Source organism: Lethenteron reissneri, chromosome 23 (assembly GCF_015708825.2).
Source record: "Lethenteron reissneri isolate LAM-NWPU_2019-01 chromosome 23, ASM1570882v1, whole genome shotgun sequence".
NCBI classification, from domain to species: domain Eukaryota; kingdom Metazoa; phylum Chordata; class Hyperoartia; order Petromyzontiformes; family Petromyzontidae; genus Lethenteron; species Lethenteron reissneri.
Genome location: NC_083801.1, coordinates 2161117 through 2184845, shown reverse-complemented (window position 1 = coordinate 2184845; position 23729 = coordinate 2161117). Strand labels below are relative to the sequence as shown.

Below are 23729 nucleotides of genomic sequence, written 5' to 3'. Positions count from 1 at the left end.
TAGTGTGTTGCACTACGAACCTGGCGACCCGAGTTTGATTGCCACTCACGGCCAACACCAGTGACTTTCAATCGGCAAATTCCTCCATCGCATTCTTATGCAGATTTTCTGAGTATTTAAGCCACTCCTGGAAGAGATCCATGAAACTGTTTTAAAAGACGTAGATTTTATGCGTTTTGCTCCCGCAGGTTGCGAGAGTATAACTCCACGGTGGTGAGATGTCAACTACCTTGCCTGCAGTGGCGGGCCGTGTATTTTACATCGAAGCCTTCACTGCTATCCTCCCGCAGTTAAAACAGCCATTGTGCATTAAAAAAACAACAGGGTTAAGTAAAAATCTAAACAAAAAATCTAAATCACTACATCTAAAAATCTAAATGTCACGAAATAAAGTTTAAATAAATCTTAGATGATGCTACGTAACGTGCTAGCCAGTTTGACTTCAGTTAGATAACTGGCCCTCCGATCACACCACGTGGAAAATGCTAACGTAAGCGGCTAGGCAAGCTAGAAGGCTCCAGTGTGTCAAAGAATACGCCCAACATGGAAAACTCGAAATCTGATTGGTTAAATAATATGACAACAACATATTCCCCATTCGCGTCAACATCAGAGGGGATTCACTCGAAATTCTGAAGGCCTCAGGGTAGATTTTTCACCCAGAGACAGTACAGGTGGAAAATCTGATTGGATAAAAGCTCTAATTTATATGAGCTGCACTCAAAGCAGCGCAACTGAGGAAGAGAGCAGCAATGAAATGACGTTAATAGACTTATGGGAACGAACTTTGTAAAATGCATATAGCATTAATGAAAATATATATTAAATTATAAAAATACAATTTTCTGATTCTGACAATCTCTAGGCCAGCAGAGAAGGCCTTGCTGGCCCTAACGGTCCGGCCTCTGCTCGCCCGGTATACAGAAGGTCGTGGGTTTGATCCCGACCCTGACACCTGTATATTTGGAGTTTGCATGTTCTCCCCTAAGTCGCGTGGATTTCTTCCCGAGTCCGTTTTTTTCCTCCACATGCGTAGAGTATTTGGTTGCTATAAATTTCCATGTGATAAGCCGCTTTGTTTAGAAATCATTTGTGGCCAGGTTGCTTCTGAAAAATAGCTGCTATAGCTCAGTGGGCCTTACCTGGTAAAATAAAAAAAATAGTTTAGTTTTAATAAAATACATAGTTTAGTTTTTTTGTTTGGTTGTCACGACCAGCATGTGCATGAATTGTTGAGGCTCTACTGTACAGAAGTTGGGAGGCCAGTTTCCACTTATAGCCCCTGTGTTTCCCAGCCCATGTCAGAGTAAAGAACCAGGTGATGAGTCCTACAATCTACAGGGCATCTAGAGATACCTTTTATGGATTTTGCTATGTAAGCGTTCTGCCACAGCACTTGGCGATGGCCCTGCCCAAATTGTGGCGCCGTGTTCAGGTTGTCCGCACCAGAACTGTAAGCACACATCATGAACTCACGTTCAGCACTGCCCTGTAGCAGGAGTACACACACGCACGGTTGGCTATGTACGGTGTGAAAGAAGTGCAACATACATTCAAGTTGTATTCATACGTTAGAGGTCGTGGTTGGGTGGGAGGTGAATGCAGCAGACCCTTCTTATCCAGCTCGGATGGGGTTTCTGACCCCTGAAATCTCACTTGAGTGACCCTACCCTCCCGTGGGCAGCAGAATACATGCATATGTAACATTAATGCAGCGCACAATTGCTCTTCAAATCATGTAAGGTCTCGATTTAAAGCACTGTACGTACGGTGATCAAAGTGGACGATCGTCTTCACGGAATAATGCCTTAATTGAACGTTTGTGCTTCGCTTGAGTTGAAGTGCACAGGCCCACATGCCTTTGACAGCGACTAACATGTTCATGACCCAGTCGTAGTTAATAAAGAGCTGCGAATAAAATGTTACGAAAAGAAAGATGAATTTTCAAGGGCCGTTCAAAATGTATTTAACCAGGTTGAGCTTCGTGAGATGCCACGGTGGTGAGTTGTTCACTGCTTCGCTTGGTATACAGGAGGTCGTCGGTTTGATCGCGACCCTGACGCCTGTATGTTCTTCCTTTGGTCACGCAGATTTTTTTTTCCAGGGTCCTCCGGTTTTTCCCTCCACATTTAGGATTGACATGCCCACTTCGTTGCGCTATAATTTGTGGCCGGTCGCTTCTTTAAAAAAGCTATAGAGCTTAGTGGGCCTTCCTGGTAACAAAAAAAATAGTTTTGGTAGTTTAGTTTCAAGATTCCTATCATACAGTTACATGCTAATTTTTCACATTAACATCACTAGCCCCGGCCACTTCTTTATGACCCTTGAGCTACACCCATTTCAAACCTTTAAAACAGTCTGCCTCAGAAGCAGACCACGCTTTCCCATCTGATGACGGACGCTTGTGTTGCGCCCGAAACGTCGTGAGTTATTTCATTTTATACCTACGTGACTTTACCGAAAGAGTATAGTTTAAAGATGTATTGTATATGTTGCGTTACAGGATGTATGTTACCCAGAGTGGGGAGAGGTAGCCTGGTGGCTGGAATGCTGCACTTTGGAACCCGGTGACCCGCTCACGGTCAACATCAGTGACGAACATCTGAACCAGTCTTGGGGTCTTCTCAAAGGTCAACTTGGCCTCATAAGTACCTGGTGGCGGAGTATGGTGCTGACTACATCGCCCTCTCATAAGGTGCACCGTGCTGTCCTAGACAGAACAAATACGTAGTAAAAGAACTGATTAATGTCATCGCCATCCAAAACGATGGTAATTCATTACATTTTTGGCGGGGAGGCGTGGGGGGGGGTGTTATATTCCGAGTCAATAATTCGCCCCCAGTTCTCTGATTGGGCAGTAGACGGCACGTGTTTACTTGCAGTTGCAATATTGGTGTTTGCATAAAAACATGAAATGGTTCACGCACAATGGCTGTGACGTAAAGCTGCGTACACCATGGGGCTAGTGGACAGCTGCAAATCGTTGTCTTTTATTATTCGCCGTAAAGAAACCCAGACAGCTCTATGATTTGAACCATCAAGTGACATGCTGTGTGGATGTTCACTAGGGGGTTTAATACAATAATGCAATGGTTCATTGATTAACAACAAAGTTTAGGTTTACTGATACATTTGTGTTGTAATTATCTATGTTTTTCATATTCACGAACTTGCTATACGCGATTTTGGCTCTTCCTCGAATCGCATCTGGAACTCTACACGCCTGCATCGAAAGATAGAGAGAGAGAGAAAGTGATGGGATAAAGTGATTAGAGAGAATGTGATGCAAGAAAGTGATGAGATAAAATGATGTGCATTATCATAACTGAAGATAAGTTCATTAGGAACGAGTATTAAATAATTAAATGTTTTTTCTTTACTTTATGTTCATTATTACAAATTAGTATATTTTTTTATGTATTCATTTTCGTGTATTGAATCGCTTATGTATTTACAAAAGGTAATTCATTCAAAAGATCAGTTTTCGTAGGCCAGTATCATCCGCACAATTTGCTAAACATCTCCAGAATGTATCCCACGAAAATAACGAGGGAATTCTGTACATACGCTGTATTTTTTATTATTAACTTTATACGACACCTGCTGCCACTAGCGGTGGCTACATTCACCACTATTAAAAGCGAAGCTGATTGCATCGCTACCGTGAATCACAACGATTTGTCTGATCACCAGGGAGTGAAGCATCACACCTCGAGTGTTCATATTCTAGCGCTCCAGTCTAATGGGATCTGTGGATGGCAAAGAAAAGATGGCAAACTCCACATTGATTTTGGGGGTTGTGATCGATTAGCGGATCGTATTATCCGTAATAATCCTTGAGAATAAGTCCTGTTATCCACGCAGACAACCTCATAATAGTAACATTTGACGCTACGTTTGTAAGAGACCCTCTGTTCCGTGGAATTTCCGTGGGATAACAGGGCACATTTGTGATGTGTAGTATCGTCACCATCATCGCAATGATCACCATTGTCACCAGCACCGTCATTTTCATCACCACCATCATTCTCATCATCCCTAGCGTTATCATGACCATCCATTGCCTACCCACTGCTGGATGAAGGTCTTTGCAATGCTATCACCATCCACTATGTTCCTGCGATGCAACAGTTCATCTCCTGCATGGCATTGTTTGTGTGCCACAGCTGTGTGTGGACAAATGGGTTAAATTGTCGTCACTTTTGGGTGACTCATAACCGCAGAAACCAGGAGTAATCTCTCCAAGAGTTTCCGTGAATAGATTCCGGCCACGGATAAGAAGAGCCATAATAGGCACATGATTAACAGAATTCTAGATTTTAAGTTTTCGTGACTGCAAGGATCCATACTCTTTGGTTCTTTCGGTAAAGTCACGTAGGTAGAAAATAATAAAAGTAAAAAAAAATCACGACGTTTCGGGCGCAACACAAGTGCTCGTCATCAGGTGGGACCACCACAGCCAGGAGCAACTGCTGGAATGGGTAAGAGAGCTGCAGTGAAACAAGACCCATTCCAGCAGTTGCTGCAGTGAAACAAGACCCATTCCAGCAGTTGCTGCAGTGACACAAGAGCCATTCCAGCAGTTGCTGCAGTGACACAAGAGCCATTCCAGCAGTTGCTGCAGTGACACAAGACCCATTCCAGCAGTTGCTGCAGTGAAACAAGACCCATTCCAGCAGTTGCTGCAGTGAAACAAGAGCCATTCCAGCAGTTGCTTCAGTGACACAAGACCCATTCCAGCAGTTGCTGCAGTGAAACAAGACCCATTCCAGCAGTTGCTGCAGTGAAACAAGACCCATTCCAGCAGTTGCTGCAGTGACACAAGACCCATTCCAGCAGTTGCTGCAGTGAAACAAGACCCATTCCAGCAGTTGCTGCAGTGAAACAAGACCCATTCCAGCAGTTGCTGCAGTGAAACAAGAGCCATTCCAGCAGTTGCTGCAGTGACACAAGACCCATTCCAGCAGTTGCTGCAGTGACACAAGACCCATTCCAGCAGTTGCTGCAGTGACACAAGAGCCATTCCAGCAGTTGCTGCAGTGACACAAGACCCATTCCAGCAGTTGCTGCAGTGACACAAGAGCCATTCCAGCAGTTGCTGCAGTGACACAAGAGCCATTCCAGCAGTTGCTGCAGTGACACAAGACCCATTCCAGCAGTTGCTGCAGTGACACAAGAGCCATTCCAGCAGTTGCTGCAGTGACACAAGACCCATTCCAGCAGTTGCTGCAGTGACACAAGAGCCATTCCAGCAGTTGCTGCAGTGACACAAGAGCCATTCCAGCAGTTGCTGCAGTGACACAAGACCCATTCCAGCAGTTGCTGCAGTGAAACAAGACCCATTCCAGCAGTTGCTGCAGTGACACAAGAGCCATTCCAGCAGTTGCTTCTGGCTGTAGTGGTCCCACCTGATGACGAGCGCTTGTGTTGCGCCCGAAACGTCGTGATTTATTTTATTTTATTTAAATTTTTTTACTTTTATTATTTTTTACCTAGGTGACTTCAAAGCACCAAAGAGTATGATTAACAGAAGTTACGGATAATAGGGTCGTAGGTAAGAAGAGGCCTCCTGTATTTATGCTGTACTTTATGGCTCAATTGTCACTTTTTCTGCTGCATGTATGTCAAATTGGAACTTCTGCTCTTGCTCTCGGCGATACGCTGCATACCGCCAGTCGAAATAAAACACGTACGGCATTGTATCTAAATATGTCTGCAGTGCTTCGTAATGAAATGCCTTTGTGCGCAGTAATACGATTACCATAATTTAAACCGTTTATATAGCACACTTTAGTGTGTGTGTGGGAGTGTTATTTCATATCTGCTGAGTAAACAGTTATTAGTTCACAACTGTATCTGACCGTGGGAAGATAGCAATTTTCTCTCGATGAATGCAATTTGTGCCGCCTTTCCTTTTTTACTCGGAGATAGGCATTGATTGATGCAATACATTATTGCATCAAGCAATTAGTGATGGTGGTGATTATCTGTTTTATATTTCCTTGCGATGCAAAGTGACTGTATGAATAAGCTCAGTCACAATGTCTCAGGAGTTCTCGCATGATGCTTGTATCCACTGGTTGCCTTGAGCCGGGCGTAAAAGTGCGAGCTGGGGCTAGTCTCTCTGCAAGAAAATTGCTGCTGACTTCCCACAATGTGGTAATTATTTTAGCTGCCCCCTTAGAGATGATGGGCTGAGGAGACACCCACCCGGGATTTAAATTTCAAACATTACAGTTTGTGATCGGAGGAGATGGCCAATATTTGTTGTTCACTTCGAGTTTTTAAAACGTCTTTTCTTCACTTGTACTGTTAGATTATACAGTATTTGGGTTTTTGAGTAGCCTTTTCACTACAGAATTCTCGACTAGGCTAGTTTAATATCAGTGTGATGTTATAAACACTACCTGAGTACCCACAAACCCTGACCATCATTGCTGCTCATGGAGGATTATCATAGTCAATTGGTACTCTCACAATACACGCCTCTTAATTGTGCACGTAAGCATCGACTATCTTCAATTTGATGCATATTGTATGGAAACTTGACTTGCAGGCCAATGAAAAACCCAACATATTCCTCAACAATACTGTTTTTGAAAAAAAAACATGCGATGACGAAGAGCCGTTTCCCCAAATGTCACGAATCATATTTATTGGGTTTAGTTTTGTGTTATTTGTGCTTGAGTACCGCTGCCAACGGCATCGTGACCAAATAATCTGTTTAATTTATTAGGCTAATGGACTGAAGAGACGGAACAAAACGAGACAGAATCAAAGACACGAATCTTTACTTTATTCAAAATTGTTGTGGGGGATGCGGCGGAGGGTGGCGCATGAATGGTGAGGGGTGCTAGAGCGGCGTCACGTGAAACGATGTCAAACACTGGGCAGGAATCTCATCACTCCACCTGCCAAATTGACGATTTGTCGCAGTTTGTCGTCGAGAATCGATGCTTTCTCTCCTTTTTTTTACCTTTTCGCTTCGGACTGTTTCTTGTTTGTGCAGTCTTAATATGTCCCATCGGCTGCAAGGAAATGGTTCCGTATACCGTACTGTATCTTGCATAATTCGTAAGTAATCACTTCATGCAAGTACAAGTCTACGCATGCATCATTACCGTAGGGATCCATTTGAATTGATGAACCGTGAGAGAACGGTGACATGATTTGCAAGTGGAGTGCCTGTGAACCACAACCCAAAGCTTTAATTTTACCCCCAAAACTGTCTTTGACTTGAGTGAATAACATTCCGTGCAATTCCATTGTTCACGATTAAATGACCATCACTGGAATGTCACGTGTTAAAATGAAAGGCATGGGTTATTTTTATATACAATTTAAATAAATTCTTCATTTTTAAAAATTCCAGAGTAATTTTTTTTCTCTCTCTGCATAATATTGCCCAGAACGGAATGTGCTAGTTCACTGCCGGGGGTTGCTGCATTAAGTCCATTGATCGGTTTGACTTGACACACCCAATTCCGGTCTGAGGACTGTACACGATTACAAAACCGGATCCTATTTCAAGGTACGCAGCATCATCACGGCTGCACATTGATATCCCAAGGGGTTTTATCATCTTGGTCTCATTATTTATTTATTCACCATTTTTGTTTCCCATTGCCAAGAAATGAAACGTGTCTGAGAGGACGTCCACAGTGGAGATGGAGCAATGAGAACGGTTTATGTGTAGAAGCTGTTTGGATTGTTTGCTTCGTGGGATCGTGAGAGACGGTGGTGCCGGCTAAGGAAGGATAGTATCGTGGCTGATTGTGATGATTCCAATTGTGATATCTGAATCTTGTCAAGAGCTGAAGAACTTCCCGTTTGGAACTCTCTCGCATTGTTTGGTCTGTGCATCACCCCGTGTCACAGAAACAGGTCTGAATCACAATAGGGGCCACCCCTGTTACGTGCCCTGCAGGGAGTGCTCGTTGCGTGGAAATCAAGCCAAAGCGCTCTTATTCTCACTCTGGAATGGTCCAAATTAAAGGGAAATCCCAAACTGAATAGGATTTTTCTTTTTTAAACCTTGCTGAGGACATCACATCTCTGTACATTACAGGAGAAACGGTGACACGGGGAACCGTCATGGATCCTGATATCTGCAATGTTATCTCCCAATTTAGTCCACGTATTTGCGAGCAATATATTTGTGGACACTCGTGGGTAATTGGAAGTATTTCCGCGCAACCACACGTTATCCTTGAAAAATCGCGGGCAATTTGAAGCCGTTCAACACTGACTTTTGGGAGAAGTCGCGGATAGGAATATTTAGGGCTGCGGGGTAATTGGAGTTTTCGCGGACACTGCAGCTCCTGCAGGTCATAGGAGTTGCAATTCATAGGCTTGTGAACGAGAGTTTCTGCACTTGAAAACCCAGCGTGATCACAGGGGGCTTCCCAGATTCACACCACAGGATCCCAGAAGTGCCGTTTCAGTCGCACCGACACGAGACCGTCAACCTGATCCATCCAGTCACCTGCTGCTTGTTGGCATCTCAACGCGTCTAAATTGCTTCGTTCTCTCCGCGTGCTCACCGTTGGACCGACGTACAGAGACGCCATTTGTGCTTTAGGTGTCTCGCACCAGAGTGAAAGCACCCTCAGCCACGCAACTGCGGGGATGATGAAGGAATGCCAATACAGGTCCATCACTTTAAGGGTCTGTCATGCACAAAGCTCTGGAGGCTTACACATGTATCGTAGCGCGAGCCTCAGCGCCACGCTGCCATGTCTTCTTAGCTCGCTTGTAAGTTTAGTTTATATATGATTAATTTCACTACTATTCACCATTTTATGTTTAGTTCTCTAAGACAAATGTGAATGTTGCAACCTTGCGGTTGATGTTTTTTTATGTACGTATGTTAAATTTCTTTCGCACCGTACGTAGCCAACCGTGCTAAGGACAAGTTTCCTGCCTGGGTGTAGGATGCCACCTATTTGTCGGTTACTTTAAGCGCGTTGCTGATACATGTTGCTTGGGCAGCGTGGTGGCACAGTGGTAATACTTGTGCCTCATAACAAAAGGGCCTGGGTTCGACTCCCAATTGGAACACATTTCTGCGTGGTTTTTTACTATTTTACACCTTTTTCTGCACAGGTTTTCTCCGGATTCTCCGGTTTTTTTCCCATAGATGTAAACATATATAACAATGCAACTTGTATTGGCCAAATATCCCAATGCTGAGAAATTGCCTGCAAGTGTCCCACATGATATTATTACACACAGCAGTAACATGGCACCATATTCCCAAAAGTGTCGGGACCCTTGTGAAAAGAGTCTTGAGACTCGGTGAGACTTTCCCGGGTTAAGCTCGCCGAGTAATCAACGTAAAGGTTGCACTGTTCGATGCACGGCATGAAGACATCGAGTGACGGGCCTTCCCACTGCATACAAGCCCACTGCGCTCAGATGGTGCATTGAGCCAATCGATGACACAGTCGCACGCATGATCGGTGGGGTTTACAGCCAACTCGCAGGGCCTCTTGCCAGCTAATTGTAATTATCTTTTGTGTTCGAGCTTTAAGCTACTGGTCCCTGTGCACGACCGGCAGATGAACACAAGCTCACGAAACAAAGACAACGATCCCCCGTATAGCCTGAACAGACTGTTGGGGCAAGTGCTGTTAGCGAGCACTTATGAAGGCTGGCACGGCACACGAGGGGGTGAGTGGACAACACCACGCCCGGCTGCCTTTGTCTCCCCGGTGGTGATGTTTACACACCGCACCAGGTACTTATTTGAGGCTGAGTAGACCTAGGGGAGGCCCAGGACCGTTCAGATAATCGTCACTGGTGTTGGCCGTAAGTGGGAATCAAACTCGGTTCGTCAGTTGTATGATCTGTGTTTTGATTTAGTGTGCTGATCTTAAAGGTGCATTGAAAAATGCACTTTTAGTACATGTTGTTTACGTCGTTTATTGTGAAAATTTGGTCACAGTTCCTATGATCACTGTTTCATTGCTTTAATGGCTTTATTTTGGTGATTTTCGAAAAATGTTTTGGTTTGGCTTTGTTTGTTTGTTGTAGTACAGAGTTAGATTGATGGCTTTAATCTAAGTTGTCTTGTGGTTGTTGTTGTTTGACTTGCATCCCACTGGGATTTTTGCACACAGCGTTGGTGCAATATTTTGCTGTCTTTTCTTGGATTTTCTGTTTGCACATAGTCATATTAAGATGTTTTCTTGTTCATGTTTTTGTTTTTTCTTTGTTGCGGTTGCACCCGATTCAAGAGCCGAATGGCTCACGGGGCTATACCTAATGAAATTAACTTGAAATGAACTTGAACTAGTGCAGCACGCTAACCGCTACACTACCGCTCCCCACACACACACACGCTCCCCGTGTGTGTGTGCGTGCGCCTACATTTCCTGGGCTTGTAATGTCATGAGCGCATCGCATCACTGATTGGCAGCGACAAATCGAAATGATGGAAAAACTAGGGGTGTGTAGCACAGAAACTGCTTCCAATACTACATTTTGAATATTTTAATAGCATTTTTATCAATTGTTTGAGATAATGTGTTGGGTCTGTTCTGATTTATTCACCGATTCATTTGCGTTTGTCAACAAGGCATTTGTTTCACATTATGTATCGGTTGTGTTATGTGTTAGTATCGGTGTGTTTGTGTTTGAACTGGTGTGTTTTGTGTTAGTATTAGAGTGTGTTGTGTTAGTCTAGGTGTGTTTCTATTGGTGTATTTTTTGTTAGCATCGGTGTGTGTTGTGTTAGCATTGGTGCATGTTGTCGCCACAACATGGCACTGACATTCCTCGCACGTGTTTTAAACTTCTCCTGCACGGTGACCATTCCGCAGCCCGCACCACCCCCATGAAGGGGGGGGGGGGGTGCCCACGGGCTGATAGCTGCTGGTTTAAATTCGACGATGGCCCTGTCTGTGTGCGCGTCTCCCTACGGGTGCCCGTTAAGTGAAGCGGATGCCAGTGTGGCAGCTGAAAACCTGCTGCTGTTTAGCCCCTCGGCTCTTGAGTTTAATTGTGAAGAAAATGAAACGGCATAAATGAATCTAACCTCCACTTGCTCTATTGACTTCTATTTTCGTGTGTAGTGACACGTGATACGGTAGTCTTCAATAATAGGAGTCGTTATTTCTTCCAGCGTGAGCCACGGTCTTAAAGGATTCCCTTGACTCCAAGCGTCACGAACGCCCTCGCTTCCTCTCTATACATCCCTCAAGCCCCTTTCCCAAAGGTTTCTTGACCTCCTTTCCCTCCAGCCAATCACCTTCCACTTATCCTAATAGATTCCAACGGTCCACCCTGTCAATCACCCTCCATGTCTCACTCTTTTTCCGTGTTGTATTTCTCCTCCACAATCATTTAAATTCGCTGCCTCTAACAAATCCCCTTACCGCCCCGTCCAGTACCACTTCCTGACTGTCTGTGTCATGCACGCCGTGGTGCCCATAACGTCGGGCGACTATTTTCGGTGTTGTGATTGAATCTCTACACGTGAATGCCGCACACGCATCACAATATACAAAGCAAATTTTTTTTCGAGACGGTGAGTGCACTGGCTCTTAAAGTGCCCCAAAAAATTATCACCAAAACCTGTGGCCCTCGAGGTTAAGACTTCCCAACAGCAACGCGTGAATATTCAATCAACAGATTTGTGTGGATATATTTTTCAAAGTCAAGCGTTAGCGGGAAGTAGCTTTGCCAAAATTGGATTGCGCTGTCAACTGGCGGAAGCGCGTTCGCCGCTTGTTGCAGAGGTTTGAGGGTTCGATTCTGGAGGGCCGCCCTGGCTAACACTGCGTGTTTATTTACCTTAAATACCACGCTCCGTTCGCTTCACAGGAGATGTTAAAGATCCCGTGACGCCATTCGAAAATAGTAGGGCATTTTGTACCGGCATCATGGCCCCAAATTTGCTACGTTCGAAAAATCACACCGCAAATTTCTCAATTGGGATGACACAGCAGCCACCATCGCCCCCTACTGGTACGCTGATGGCTGCTTGCGGGCCAGGTGATGCGTTACTTTGTGCTGCACAGGGACCGCTACCACTGGGGGGGGTGGGGGCCGACCTTCAAATGTTTGAAATGATGTAATGTAAGGCACTTTGAGTTGTTGAGTCATTTGCTTGCCATATGAATGCAAAGGTTATGTGTGTAGAACTTCTTCCGCACCGTACATTGTCAAACGTGCTCATCGGAGGTGCGGGGGAAAGACAACAAACTCATCATTATTAATAGAAGTTTGTGAACTGCATGGCACCGGGCTCTGGCTTAAATATGTGAAGTCGGTGTAGATGGAGTCGGGGGGACGGGTTTTAGCGAGCGGATAAGAGGTGTTTCACTGTTCTGGGTTGTCAGCAATGGCGCTGGGGAGATGATAACGCCACCCCTCGCGTGACCGACAACGCCACCCCTCGTGAGTCACACCGACCTCGGCTGGCGCTCGCTAGCGACGCTCGCCCTCCTCTTCAAACGCGTGTGGAACGTCGCCCCTTGTTGGCCGTACGCAACACGCAACATTGCGGTCGGCGGCCGTGTCTGAGCGTGCTAACGGCGGCGGCATCGCTGCGCTCTCTCTTTTATTAGAACCTGTCACGGACTAGAGCCCCCGACATGGCCGTGTCGGCGAGGGACCCGTCGTGTGCCGGGCGCCGGCGGTGCGACTCGCAGGCCCGGTACAGCCTCAACCCCGAGAGCCTGCGTGGCCTTTCCGGTAATTAACGCGCGACACATTGGCGGGCGCCATCTGTAATGCACACACGGACGCACAACAACAAAAACAGCGACAACATCCGCCGTTCGCCACTGAGCGGCTGTGACTTCACCACTGCGCTTGTGCCAGGCTAGGTGCGCTTTGAGGCCACGTAAAGTGTTGAAGGCTCGCTGCTGGCAGGAGGTCACGGGACAGACCCCAGGTCCCGTGGGTTGACTGAGATGGCTGGCAGACGAACGCACGCTCACAGACGCGCGCACACACGCGCTCCCTTGCGTGTGTGTGCGCCTACATTACCTGGCCTTGTGATGTTACGAATGCATCGCATCACTGATTAGCAGCCACAAATATAAATGATGTAAAAACTAGGGATGCATGGCACAGAAACTGCTTCCAATACATTTGAAATAGTTCCATTTCATTTTTACGCATGGTTGGAGATAATGTACTGGATCTATAATATTTTACTCGCCGATTCATTGGCGTATTAAAGATGTTTTAATAGGTTATGATTTATTTTGTATTCACACTTTTAACCATATGAATGCTTTCTGTGGATGATGTAGAATGGACACTTGCTCATTTTATCTTTGGACCTACAAAGATTCCCACAGTTAGATGATTGAAAGTGAAAACAAATCACCTGCTGAATTTGGGTTCCTGCTTAGCTTTTCATGAGCTGTCCGCACTGGCAGGCGTTGCGTCCACACAGCGTCGCCACGCGTGTCACGGGGACGGTGTGCCTGCTCGTAATAAACTGCTCTCAAAACGATCAAACGCAAACATTGGAACGCCACCCTGAATGGCGTAACAGTCTCATGTAAGAGATGTGCGGGGGGGGGGGACATGGGGAATGTGCACGGTCCGTTGTTCATGTCAGCTGAGCGTGACTAGAGCCCCTTGTGTTTATTTTAATAACAGGCTCCTGATGGTGTGGGTAGAGTGGTCTTATATAATTAAATTACATTCGTGTGGACAGCTATGAGGAGTAAACTTCAGTTGTTTAAACCATATTTACAAGGCTATACTGTTTTATGTTACATGCTCATCATGATGGTTTTTTTAATGATAATTTATTATCACGAGATTTAATTTGGAATATCGATACGGAGGCTCACAATTCCCCATCTCCTCCAGTGATAGGGGGGAGCAATGGCATGGCCTCCTAAAGACCCCCCCCCCTTCCCCCGGGGTCTTTAAGAGAGGCCAACGCCACTCCCTTGGTTCCCGGTCTTTACAATGGTGGGTCAGTGTCCCGAGGAAGAGCAGTCTCTGTTAGCCACGGGAGTCCATGGGGTGGTGGCGCACACGCCTATAATCCAAAACCGTGAGGCGAGGGGGTTTGTGGGCGTCAATGTGCCATACCTTAGCTTGCCAGGAGAATGCGGTGCAGTAGTGTTTCCATCAGTCCGCATGTCCATCCATTTGTAGTTTCTATTCAGCTCTCAGGAAACAGCAAGCACTGCACATCGCAGCCAGTTGGAGCGATTGGAAATTTCCATCCCCCAAGTGAGGGAACTCCGCTGTGTGCGTTACTCATCAGAGCTCTGTTCTGCAGCCAGTCCACGTTGATAGTGGCAGCCAAATCTGTGAACTAGGATTGCCTCCGAGACAAATAATCACCTGTTCCGTTTGTTGTGGCGCAGCCAAAATTGCTTCCACGATAACAGACATCACGGTATGTGCACTGTTTTCCTTGCTGGACGGTTCTCAATTGTGATTTAACGGCGTGCATTGCACTGGAAACTAACTTACAACCGTACATCGTATAGACTACGTGTGGAGTCACATTGCTCGCAGTGCAATGTGCTGTAATGCTGTATTTGGACAGCTTGTGAGGCAAAGGATTGTCTAATTGTGGGCTATAAATTGAACCTGCTGCCCCTATTCACATGTGATATCAGCCTGATTGATTCTTTGTGAATAATTTAGTCAAATTCATACCACATCTTTGAATAAAGCTTCACATTAATTCATAATCATTTCGTACATAAAGATTCTGATAGAGATTCTGTGCAATTCCAGGTGAGTAAATTGTGGGGGGGGGGGGGGGGGGTTTGTATAAATGGGAACATTTGGACCATGATGCCACCACCGCTCCCACGGTGGCGAAATGTTAACTACCTCACCTGGTATAAAGCAGGCCGTGGGTTTAATCCCGACCATGATGGCTCTATAATTTTGCACGTTCTCCACGTGGTCATGTGGATTTTTCTCCGGGTCCTCTGGCTTTTCTCTCCACATTTAGAAACACGCGTTTAGGGTATTTGGCTGCTATAATTTCCACACGATAAGCCACTTCGTTGAGCTATCATTTGTAGCCAGGTCGCTTTTGAAAAAGGGCCACAGAGCTTTGTGCGCCTTATCTGGTAAAATAAAAAAAAGTTTAGTTTCAATTTAAATTACCTTCGCACACAATCCACGCCACACTACATTTCCAGTTGTGCAGATTAACTTTGGTGGTTTATTCAGCCACTCAACAGCATCCACACCTTTATAATTAACCACACGCAGATTTAAAATTGCCCCTTGTATTGAGGCCTGAATGCAAGTGAGAAACAACCTTAAAACAAAGCTTTTATCTGAACTGGTGTTGGGCCTCCCCTAGGTCGACTCAGCCTCAAATAAGTACCTGGTGCGGTGTGCAAACATCACTGGCGAGACGTGGGCCACCCATCCCCTCGTGTGCTGTCCCGGCTTTCATAGGGACTCGCTAACAGCACTTGCCTCAACAGTCTGTTAAAGGCTATACGGGAAATCTTTGTCTCTGATATAATAATAAAGCCTTGTTCGAGAGGAAAAAAAGAAAATTATGGTTAAACTCGGCCCTATAGTGCTGCAGTGACTCGACTCTATTGATGTTTTAAAGTGTATGGCAGTGATGTCAATAAAGAACTATAATGGAATGTCAGATAGTAACTTTAAATTCCTTTTTTTCCTCATCAACAAAGCTACAGACTCGTAGACAGGCGGGTACACACAGCCAAAGTTCGCATCTCAAGAGAAGAGCTGTTTGTTAATTTTGTTTGGGTTGCAGTTGCTTTTAAGTTGGGCATGGAAGTGGTTGTGGAGGAACGCCGGGTAGAAAGGGGAACAACGGTTTAACACGGAGGCCTGATGAGGCTCGTTGGAATTATCGACGAAATGTCGCATTCGAATTGGAAATGTTGTGTGTTTACTCTCCAACGCATCCGTGTGCTTGACTAGTAAATAATTGGCATGTTTTTTTTACGTGACAAATCTTACTAATTGGCTCTCTCGGGTGGTGGCGAGTTTAACGACACATTTATTTTTACAGGCAACACCGTCCGCTGTAGAGAACCGGTGACAACATCCACACGTAGAGACCTCTCCGTGCTCGCCTCACGTGATCTGTCCAAAGCATGATAATCTCCATATGTGTAAAAGGCAAAGTTGTGAATATGTGTGTTGTTCAAACTGTTTAGCGTACTTCCCGACATGCAACAAACTGGAAATTTGCCATGTGGATATTTTCCAGACTGTACACCATGCAAAAATGATAAAAATACACTTTTGGGGGCGGGGGGGGGGAGCTCAATAACGTATATATTTTTTGCACGGCAAATGAGCTGTGACGTCAAAACAGTCACGTGACCCCCGCATGTGGAAGCGTAACGCATTGTAGTGTAGTGGTTAGCGCGCCGCGCTACGAACCCGGTGACCCGAGTTTGATTCCCGCTCACGGCCACCACCAGTGACGATTATTTTAACTGGTCGTGGACCTCCCCTAGGTCGATTCAGCCTCAAACGAGTAACTGGTGTGGTGTGTGAACATCGCCACTGGGGAGACAAAGGCGGCCGGGCGTGGTGGATCCAAGTCCCGGGCAAAGCCGGGTAGTACAGCTAGTGGTTTACACAACTAAGTGACGCACAAAGAGAATGCACCACTGTAAATCTACATTCACTACACGTCTGCCCAGTTATCCCTTAAGCAAGGAGATGAGAGGGCTCAACAGGCAAGGTCAAGAAAGGTCACGTAATTGAACTTGACTCTTCTTGTCCCAGTCCTGAGGCGACGCTTTGCAACTTTGTTTAGGCACGTCACATTCCGCCAGCCTCAAGCCGACGCGTTGCATCGCCTGCTGACGCGAGCTGCGTCATTCAAGAGTGACGATGAAACGGGAAACGTCGTCTGGGCGCGCGTGCAAGGAGACGACGTTCTTTTGTCATGACCGGGCAGCAGCAGTTGTGCTTGACAGGCAGCTATTGAATATGACTATAACCTGCTGCTCTGTTAAGGTACATCGCCTTCAACCAAGAGCGACCGCCGCTCGCTCGCATTGCCGCTGTGGCGTGGATAATGGAGAATGAGATATCGATTCATTCAGCCAATCCTCATCCCACGTTGGGAGCAGTCTGCTTGCTGATGTCTGGCTTCGTGACTTGAGACTGTCACTCAGATTTCCTTTGTTCCATATTTTCCAGATTGTTTACGTCAACGTTTTTGTTCAGCGCTTGCAGTCCTCCCGTGCATCAGGGCATGATTGCACCTCATTTATTGAGAATCAGCTATAATTGTAATTCAATCCCCCCCCCATTTAAGAGGCATTAGACACATCATTAGCTCCCCGATTCACTATGCCTCCTAATGTGTACTCGTTTGAAGGCGCAGTGGTAACACTTGCACCTCACATGAGCAAGGTCGTCCTGGATTTGATTCTTGACTCAAGCACCTTTTTCCATGGAGTGTGTATATTCTCTCCTCCCGTTCTGCGTGGGATTTTTTTCCACGTACTGCAATTTTTTTCCCATTGCTAAAAAGCCCCCATACAATTTCATTGGTGTTGGACAAATATCCCAATGCAGGACACTTCTTAAAAAAAGAGTCTTTAATTCAGTGTGGCTTTGCTGGTTAAATATGTAAATGTTATTTATACCCTTTCTGACAAGAATATACAGGCGTTAAAATGTTCAGACACCAAATAGATACCGATCACATGGCATCACGTCTGCATTAACCACACACGATTGTGATAATACCTGCAAACAAAGATACTTTAATGATGTATGCATTGTCCTTGAAACTAATTGGTCTACACCAGAGACAGCCTCCTTTATGGATTTGTCCCACCGGTGTTAGACCAGAGAATGCCAAATGGTGACAGGTTGGGTCGAGCAGTGACTGGCACAAAGGGTTCCATAGATATGATTATTATTGCTGCTGCTGCTGCTGCTGCTGTGACACGCGGGTACTGCCGCACTCTGCGCAGGAGGTGGCAGCACTGCGGGCCTCGTGTCGGATGGCCCGCGGGGCCTGTCCCCCGAGGGTGGCCGTGCGGGCGTCTCGTTGGCCGCGGGGGGGCCCCTGTCGCCGGGGGAGCTGCACCCGGGCCTGGGCGAGCCGGGCTCCGGCGGCGTGGTCCGTGCCAACAGCGACACCGACCTGCTGAGCTCCGACTCGCGCTCCAGCCTCACGGCGAGCAGCTGCGACTACTCGGTGGGGCAGGCCAGGCCCCTCGTCATCTCGTGGGACATCAAGGAGGAGGTGGACGCCACCGACTGGATCGGCCTCTACAGCATCGGTGAGCCCTGCGATGTGGTGCCCCTCGCATTAACTTTTACAACGGGTCCATCTTACCAGTTGCAATCTTACCAGTGAGATGCTATCACGCAGAAGACGCTATGCTTTGTTGTCCTTCCCCCGCACTTCCGATTAGCACGGCTGGCTATGTACGGTGTGAAAGAAGTTCAACATACATACAATACTTCACGGACACGGTTTGCAGTAGTTTTACAGTAGGGGGAGATGTTGCTGCTCTGTAATCCCAGTTGAGTCATGTGTGGTTCATGGAGCATAACGCCGGCACACGATGGTCTACGCTTTTGAGATTGACGTCAGGAGTTAATATAAACGCAGACATTGCATAGTACATTACAGTTAATACACTTATATTAATGACTAGGGTGGCCTGCTGAATGCGAACCGCAAGCCTCTGGAACAAGGAGTGTGCTAGTGGTGGCATAGCCCTATAATTACGCTCAATTTACACAGCCGTAAAATTTGAAAAGAAAAAGAAGCAATTTGCTTCATGTTAAGTCATGGCACAGAGAGTAACCCATTCTTCTTGACATTTTAATCGAGGACTTTTTGAACATAAATTGTAGAAGAGTGTTCTCGGAGTGACACTGCGAGTTTGTAGTTATTATATTTATTATAAATACTTAAAAAATATATACTTTGAGAGCGCTTGCCAATCGCCGCTCGCTTCCCGCGCCCGAGTGACATCGCGCTGCTGATGTCAGAGTGCGGGGGAGGCGGTGTCAAAAGTGACACGGCAATTAAAAAGGAACTGAATGAAGATTACAGAAAAGTGCGCTCGGAGTGACAATTTAAGTTTTTTTTGACGAATAAGGCAACATTTTGCCTGTCGGAGCAAGTTGGTTTGCAAAGTTATTATTGGATCAACTCATTTTAAACATAAGAAATCAGCAAAACGAGGTTAGTTTTACAATGGCATTTCAAACCATTGTGTGCCTGGTTAAAAGTGATTGTATGCGGATGGATATGAAGCTTGAACCTCACATCCAATAAATATACACACACCTTCTTAATCTGAGTCTCAACGACTTCTCCGAGTGCCCCTTATAAATGTGTAGTAGTCATTTCAGAGACACTAATAGTAAGTAGGAGGCACACACGTTTATTCTACACTTCCACAGGCACAGGGGATAACTACACACGGGTCAGGACGGCCGGCACGCTGCCTGACCCACAACACCGAGGAGGTGAAGACGGGGACGAAGACTTGCGTAGACGACGAGTTTAATTCCACAGCCCCGACCCAGCGTTGGGACCTCCTTTTATCCTCCCCAGCGTGGCCTGGCTCCGCCCTTGGCCACGCCCCCTTCTGGAACATACCAGAAGGTTCTGGGCTTTGCCCCACGTGTCCCCTCTGTCACCTTTACCCTAAATCCCTTATCCCGGCCTATCACGTGCCCTGCTGGCAGACCGGCTGCTGTGTCCTCAGATTCCCACCCTCTGCCAGCAACCGGCGCGACGCGCTCCAGTGGCACATTTCACTTGCCCGACACCCATAATCCCGCTCTCTACCAGTAACCAGCACCCTAGTGACCCATTCTATGTCACTGCAAAGACATATAAATGCACGGATTGCATTGCTATCTGCACATAACTCCTCTTATTCGGAAAACTCAACACGTTCGTCAACAACACTTCGGCCTGAAAAGTAAATGTGTATAATAGGCAACTCTTTGGGCAATGGCGTTCATTCAAACGTCGCCTGTTATATAATTTTTCTTTTCAGGCCAAAGTGTTATTGGCGAGCATGATGAGGTTTATTGTGTAATTTGTGCTCAATGCATTATCACCAAATAAATAGTGGGGGGAGGAGGGAGGCAATGAAGTCGCAGATTAAATTTTTTTGTCGATCAAAGTTTCTCCTTGGCTCATCACCGGTGCCCGTACACGAGTCACCACTCCAGTCCTCGGATCCCTCCTCTGGCTCCGAGTCCAGTCTCAAGTAATCCACAGGTGACTCTCACCCACCGTTTTCAAGAGCCTCTGTGGAACCGCCCCTACCTCTCTCTCCCCTCTCATCTGAATCTACTTTCCTTTCACATGCACTCCCACTTGAGCGAGCAACACCTCCTGTCAAAGCCAACGACGGACCTGGTGCTCAGTCGGAGGTTGCTTCTTCTCTGTTGTTTGATTGTCTCTGTTCCCGTTAAACCGAGCTGCTGAATCCCTGCCCCTGTTCAAGTTTAGGGTTTTAAGACGTTCCTCTTCTGTTCAGGCGATGACCGACCGACTCTTTCCAATTTACATTGTGATTACAATCGCACTATACAGTAGATTCTCGATTATCCACGTGCGGTTTATACGATTTGCGGATTAACTGCGCTACTGAGATTTTGGACATGTTTTAATAACGCATGGATTTTCATTCAAGCCCAAATTAATGAATTAAAAACTGTTTTACGTTGCTATTATTGGAAATGTTTATTAAAAGTCACGTGCTTAAACCAAACAAATATGCGCTCTGGTTAATCCGAAATCCACGTGATCACCTCTACAGTACAGTAGTTGCATATCTTAACAACAGTCGGGGGAGGTTGATTGATGTTGATTGGCGTGGCTCTGCTATCATCCACTTAGTGGAATGGAGTCTTCTGCGCTGAAGCAGGAACGTGTTATTACGGAGCACGCGCATCGATCGCTCCATCATTAATATTCGTTCTAAATCAAAAGATTAACAATGAAAATCGTCACTTTTGCTTCATTTTGAGTGATTTATCCAATCATTTATATTGTGAGTTTCAATATATACTTGTATTCGTGTTTTTTTACCAGATTATCGGCGGAAAATTTATATTTTTTGGATTATTCGCGATTTTGAATTATCCGCGGCCGTCCTCCCTGCCATGAGCGTGGATAATCGGAGGTCTACTGTACTCGGAAAAACATAAATACCTTTAAATATAAATATCTTTTAAAAATATGAATATAGATGAGAGCACAGAGCTGGCACCACTGAGACCACGTGTTTAAATCTGAGCAGCCGCCCGTCGTTAAACTGGGCTCTCGGATGTAGCGAGCTGATGGTCTCATCCCGGTCATGATAACTGCAATTAAACCCCCACTTACAGCCCTTTGTGAATCCACTACCGTCTGCCGTGTCGGTCACGGGGGGTTGTTTGGCCATACTTCACCACGCTGGTTGGTGAAGGGGGGGAGGGGGTGCCCAGGACCAGTCCAAGGTGTGACTCGCACACCGGTGTTGTTCTCCGTAGGCGGGCATTTCACTCGGGTCACCAGGTTTTTGTGATCGCGTGGTGTGTGAAACGCAGTGCCACCACTCTTCAACTCGGTACGTGCAGACGTAAGTAAATTGCAGATTCTGAAAATGCAAAAATAAACAAGACTGTCATGTAACATAGGTCGTTGTCTTAAGAAAATTCCTGCTCAAGGGTTGAAGGATGTGCCAGATGATGCAGTGGTATTCCTGAATAAAATGCCTTATTCATGATGACACATACAACACCGCAATACGGTCCTTTTTATCGCAGGGCAGCTTTGTCATAAAAATGCCGTTAACTACTTAGAGCAAGGGTGCCCAACCAATCCACCCAACGCAAACACACGCAGATCATTCAGTTGTCCCTTAGGCGACATTGCGGAACAGATGTAATGGGGGTTGTGTGATTATAGAATAACAACACACTGTGCTTCTTGTGCTCATACTGGAGCCAAAGGCATTTGTTAACGACGTTGTGGGCCCAGCGTGGTGCAGGGGTAACACCCGTGGCTCGCAGCAAGAAGCTCTGGGATTGAATCCCAACTCAGGTGGCTTTCTGTGTGGTGTTTGTATGTTCTCCCCCTGGTCTGCATGAGATTCCCATGGTTTCCTCCCATAGCTAAAATATATACTTACACTGTATAACTCGTTTCAGCCAAACGTCACAATGCCACAGCATTACCGGCAAATTGCTCCATTGGGATCTGGGACCACACACAGTAGCAACATCGCCACCTACAGCAAAGTCTTGGCAGGACCCTCCTGAAAATAGAGTTTTGAGGTTCAGTGAGGCTTTTCTGGGTGAGCAAGCGGAATAATAATAATCATACGGGGTAACAACAGTTGCACACTGTATGAAGCATGAGGTGATTATTCTGTTCATGGAACAAAATATATTGTTATGCTCGCCGTACTTGCGTCAAATCGTGTGTGTGTGTAAGAACGGATCATCTCCAACTACACTGATGCTAACACGTGCAAAGTTTTCCTTTGGAATAATGAACGCAACGAATGAGAAACGCACAAAGAGGATGGCTGCGCAGACGAGACAGAGCGATGCATTAAGGAATCGATGCTTGAATTGAATTACGATCCCCGGCTTGTGGGCGATTGATAAAACCGCGGGGCCGGCCGCAAATCGTTACAAACCTCCTGCGTACATACTCTACGGGTTCGCGGCACGGGCTCGTGACAGGTACCGAGTTCGGAGCAAGTCCTGAGCCAGTTTGATCTTTGCGATTGCTCCGTGACGATTGTCTTGTGATGATGTTATCATGTATCTGTAAAGTGTTTTTAGTTTTTGTTGCTGTTTTATCCAGAACTTTTTCCATTCAGATTGCAGGGTTATACAACACAGGACGGGCTGGCTGCAGGGTACAGGCACTGCTGTGTGTGTTCTAAATCATTGCTCTTTCCCCATATCCAGAGAGCTTTATAGGGCACAGCGGGAATGTGCTGGGAAGTCCACAGTGAGTGTGTTGTTCACAGTCCATTCAGAAAACATCCCGGAGTATTTTTGCAGAAACCATTTTTATTGGCTTTTGTTGTTGTTGTTGCTGTTGTTAAAAACACCACCGTCAGTCGTGGTCGTTAACCGGAAATGTGTTTATTTTAAATCTCCAAACCTCCGCTCTTCCAACGACACTCGAGTTATTTTCATTGTCCTCGCATTCGCAGCCTTAAATGACTTCATATTGATTGTGAAAATCACGTTTGGAAAGGACCCTTGACATTGACGTATTTATCGCCAGCTTATTGCCTTCACAGCATTCTCCCCAGAAACCGGGGCCATTTCATTTTCCGAAGGAAAGTGAAAAGGTCAAAGTTATGTCGCGACCTGTTTTGAGCAATGGATGGGACTCGTCTTTACTGAGCAACCCTGACCCACTTGACATCATTTCCACAAACCTACGGCATGGGAACACGTTCATGCAACAACCAAACCTCTGTTTACTGACGCTGTGCTGCTGATGGACCGAGTTGCACTTTACCAGGTTGTAACCTTCTGACTCCGTGCCCCTACTGGACATCCGTGAAAAACAGAGCTTCATAGCTTCATCGGATTCCTCCACTTTAAATCCGGATTCTGATTCTCAGTAGCAGGATTTGAACTTGCGCTGGTTCAAGTCTCTTGGTTTCAAAGGAAACCCATGTGCAAAAGTACAAGGAGGTAAACAATTAGAGTAGAACCCCTCTTAACGACCACCCCTGTTAACCACTAATCGCTTCACGACTGGACTACATAGAGCCCAG

General features: G+C 46.1%; 1 protein-coding gene across 1 annotated transcript in view; it reads left to right on the top strand.

Moving 5' to 3' along the window:
• Nucleotides 1-23729, top strand: part of LOC133345832 (E3 ubiquitin-protein ligase HECW2-like) — a 204145-nt gene that overhangs the window by 94548 nt on the left and 85868 nt on the right. The window contains 2 exon segments of the mRNA XM_061556852.1: nt 12573-12699; nt 17931-18242. Of these exon segments, the coding sequence (XP_061412836.1) occupies nt 12573-12699; nt 17931-18242 (439 nt within the window).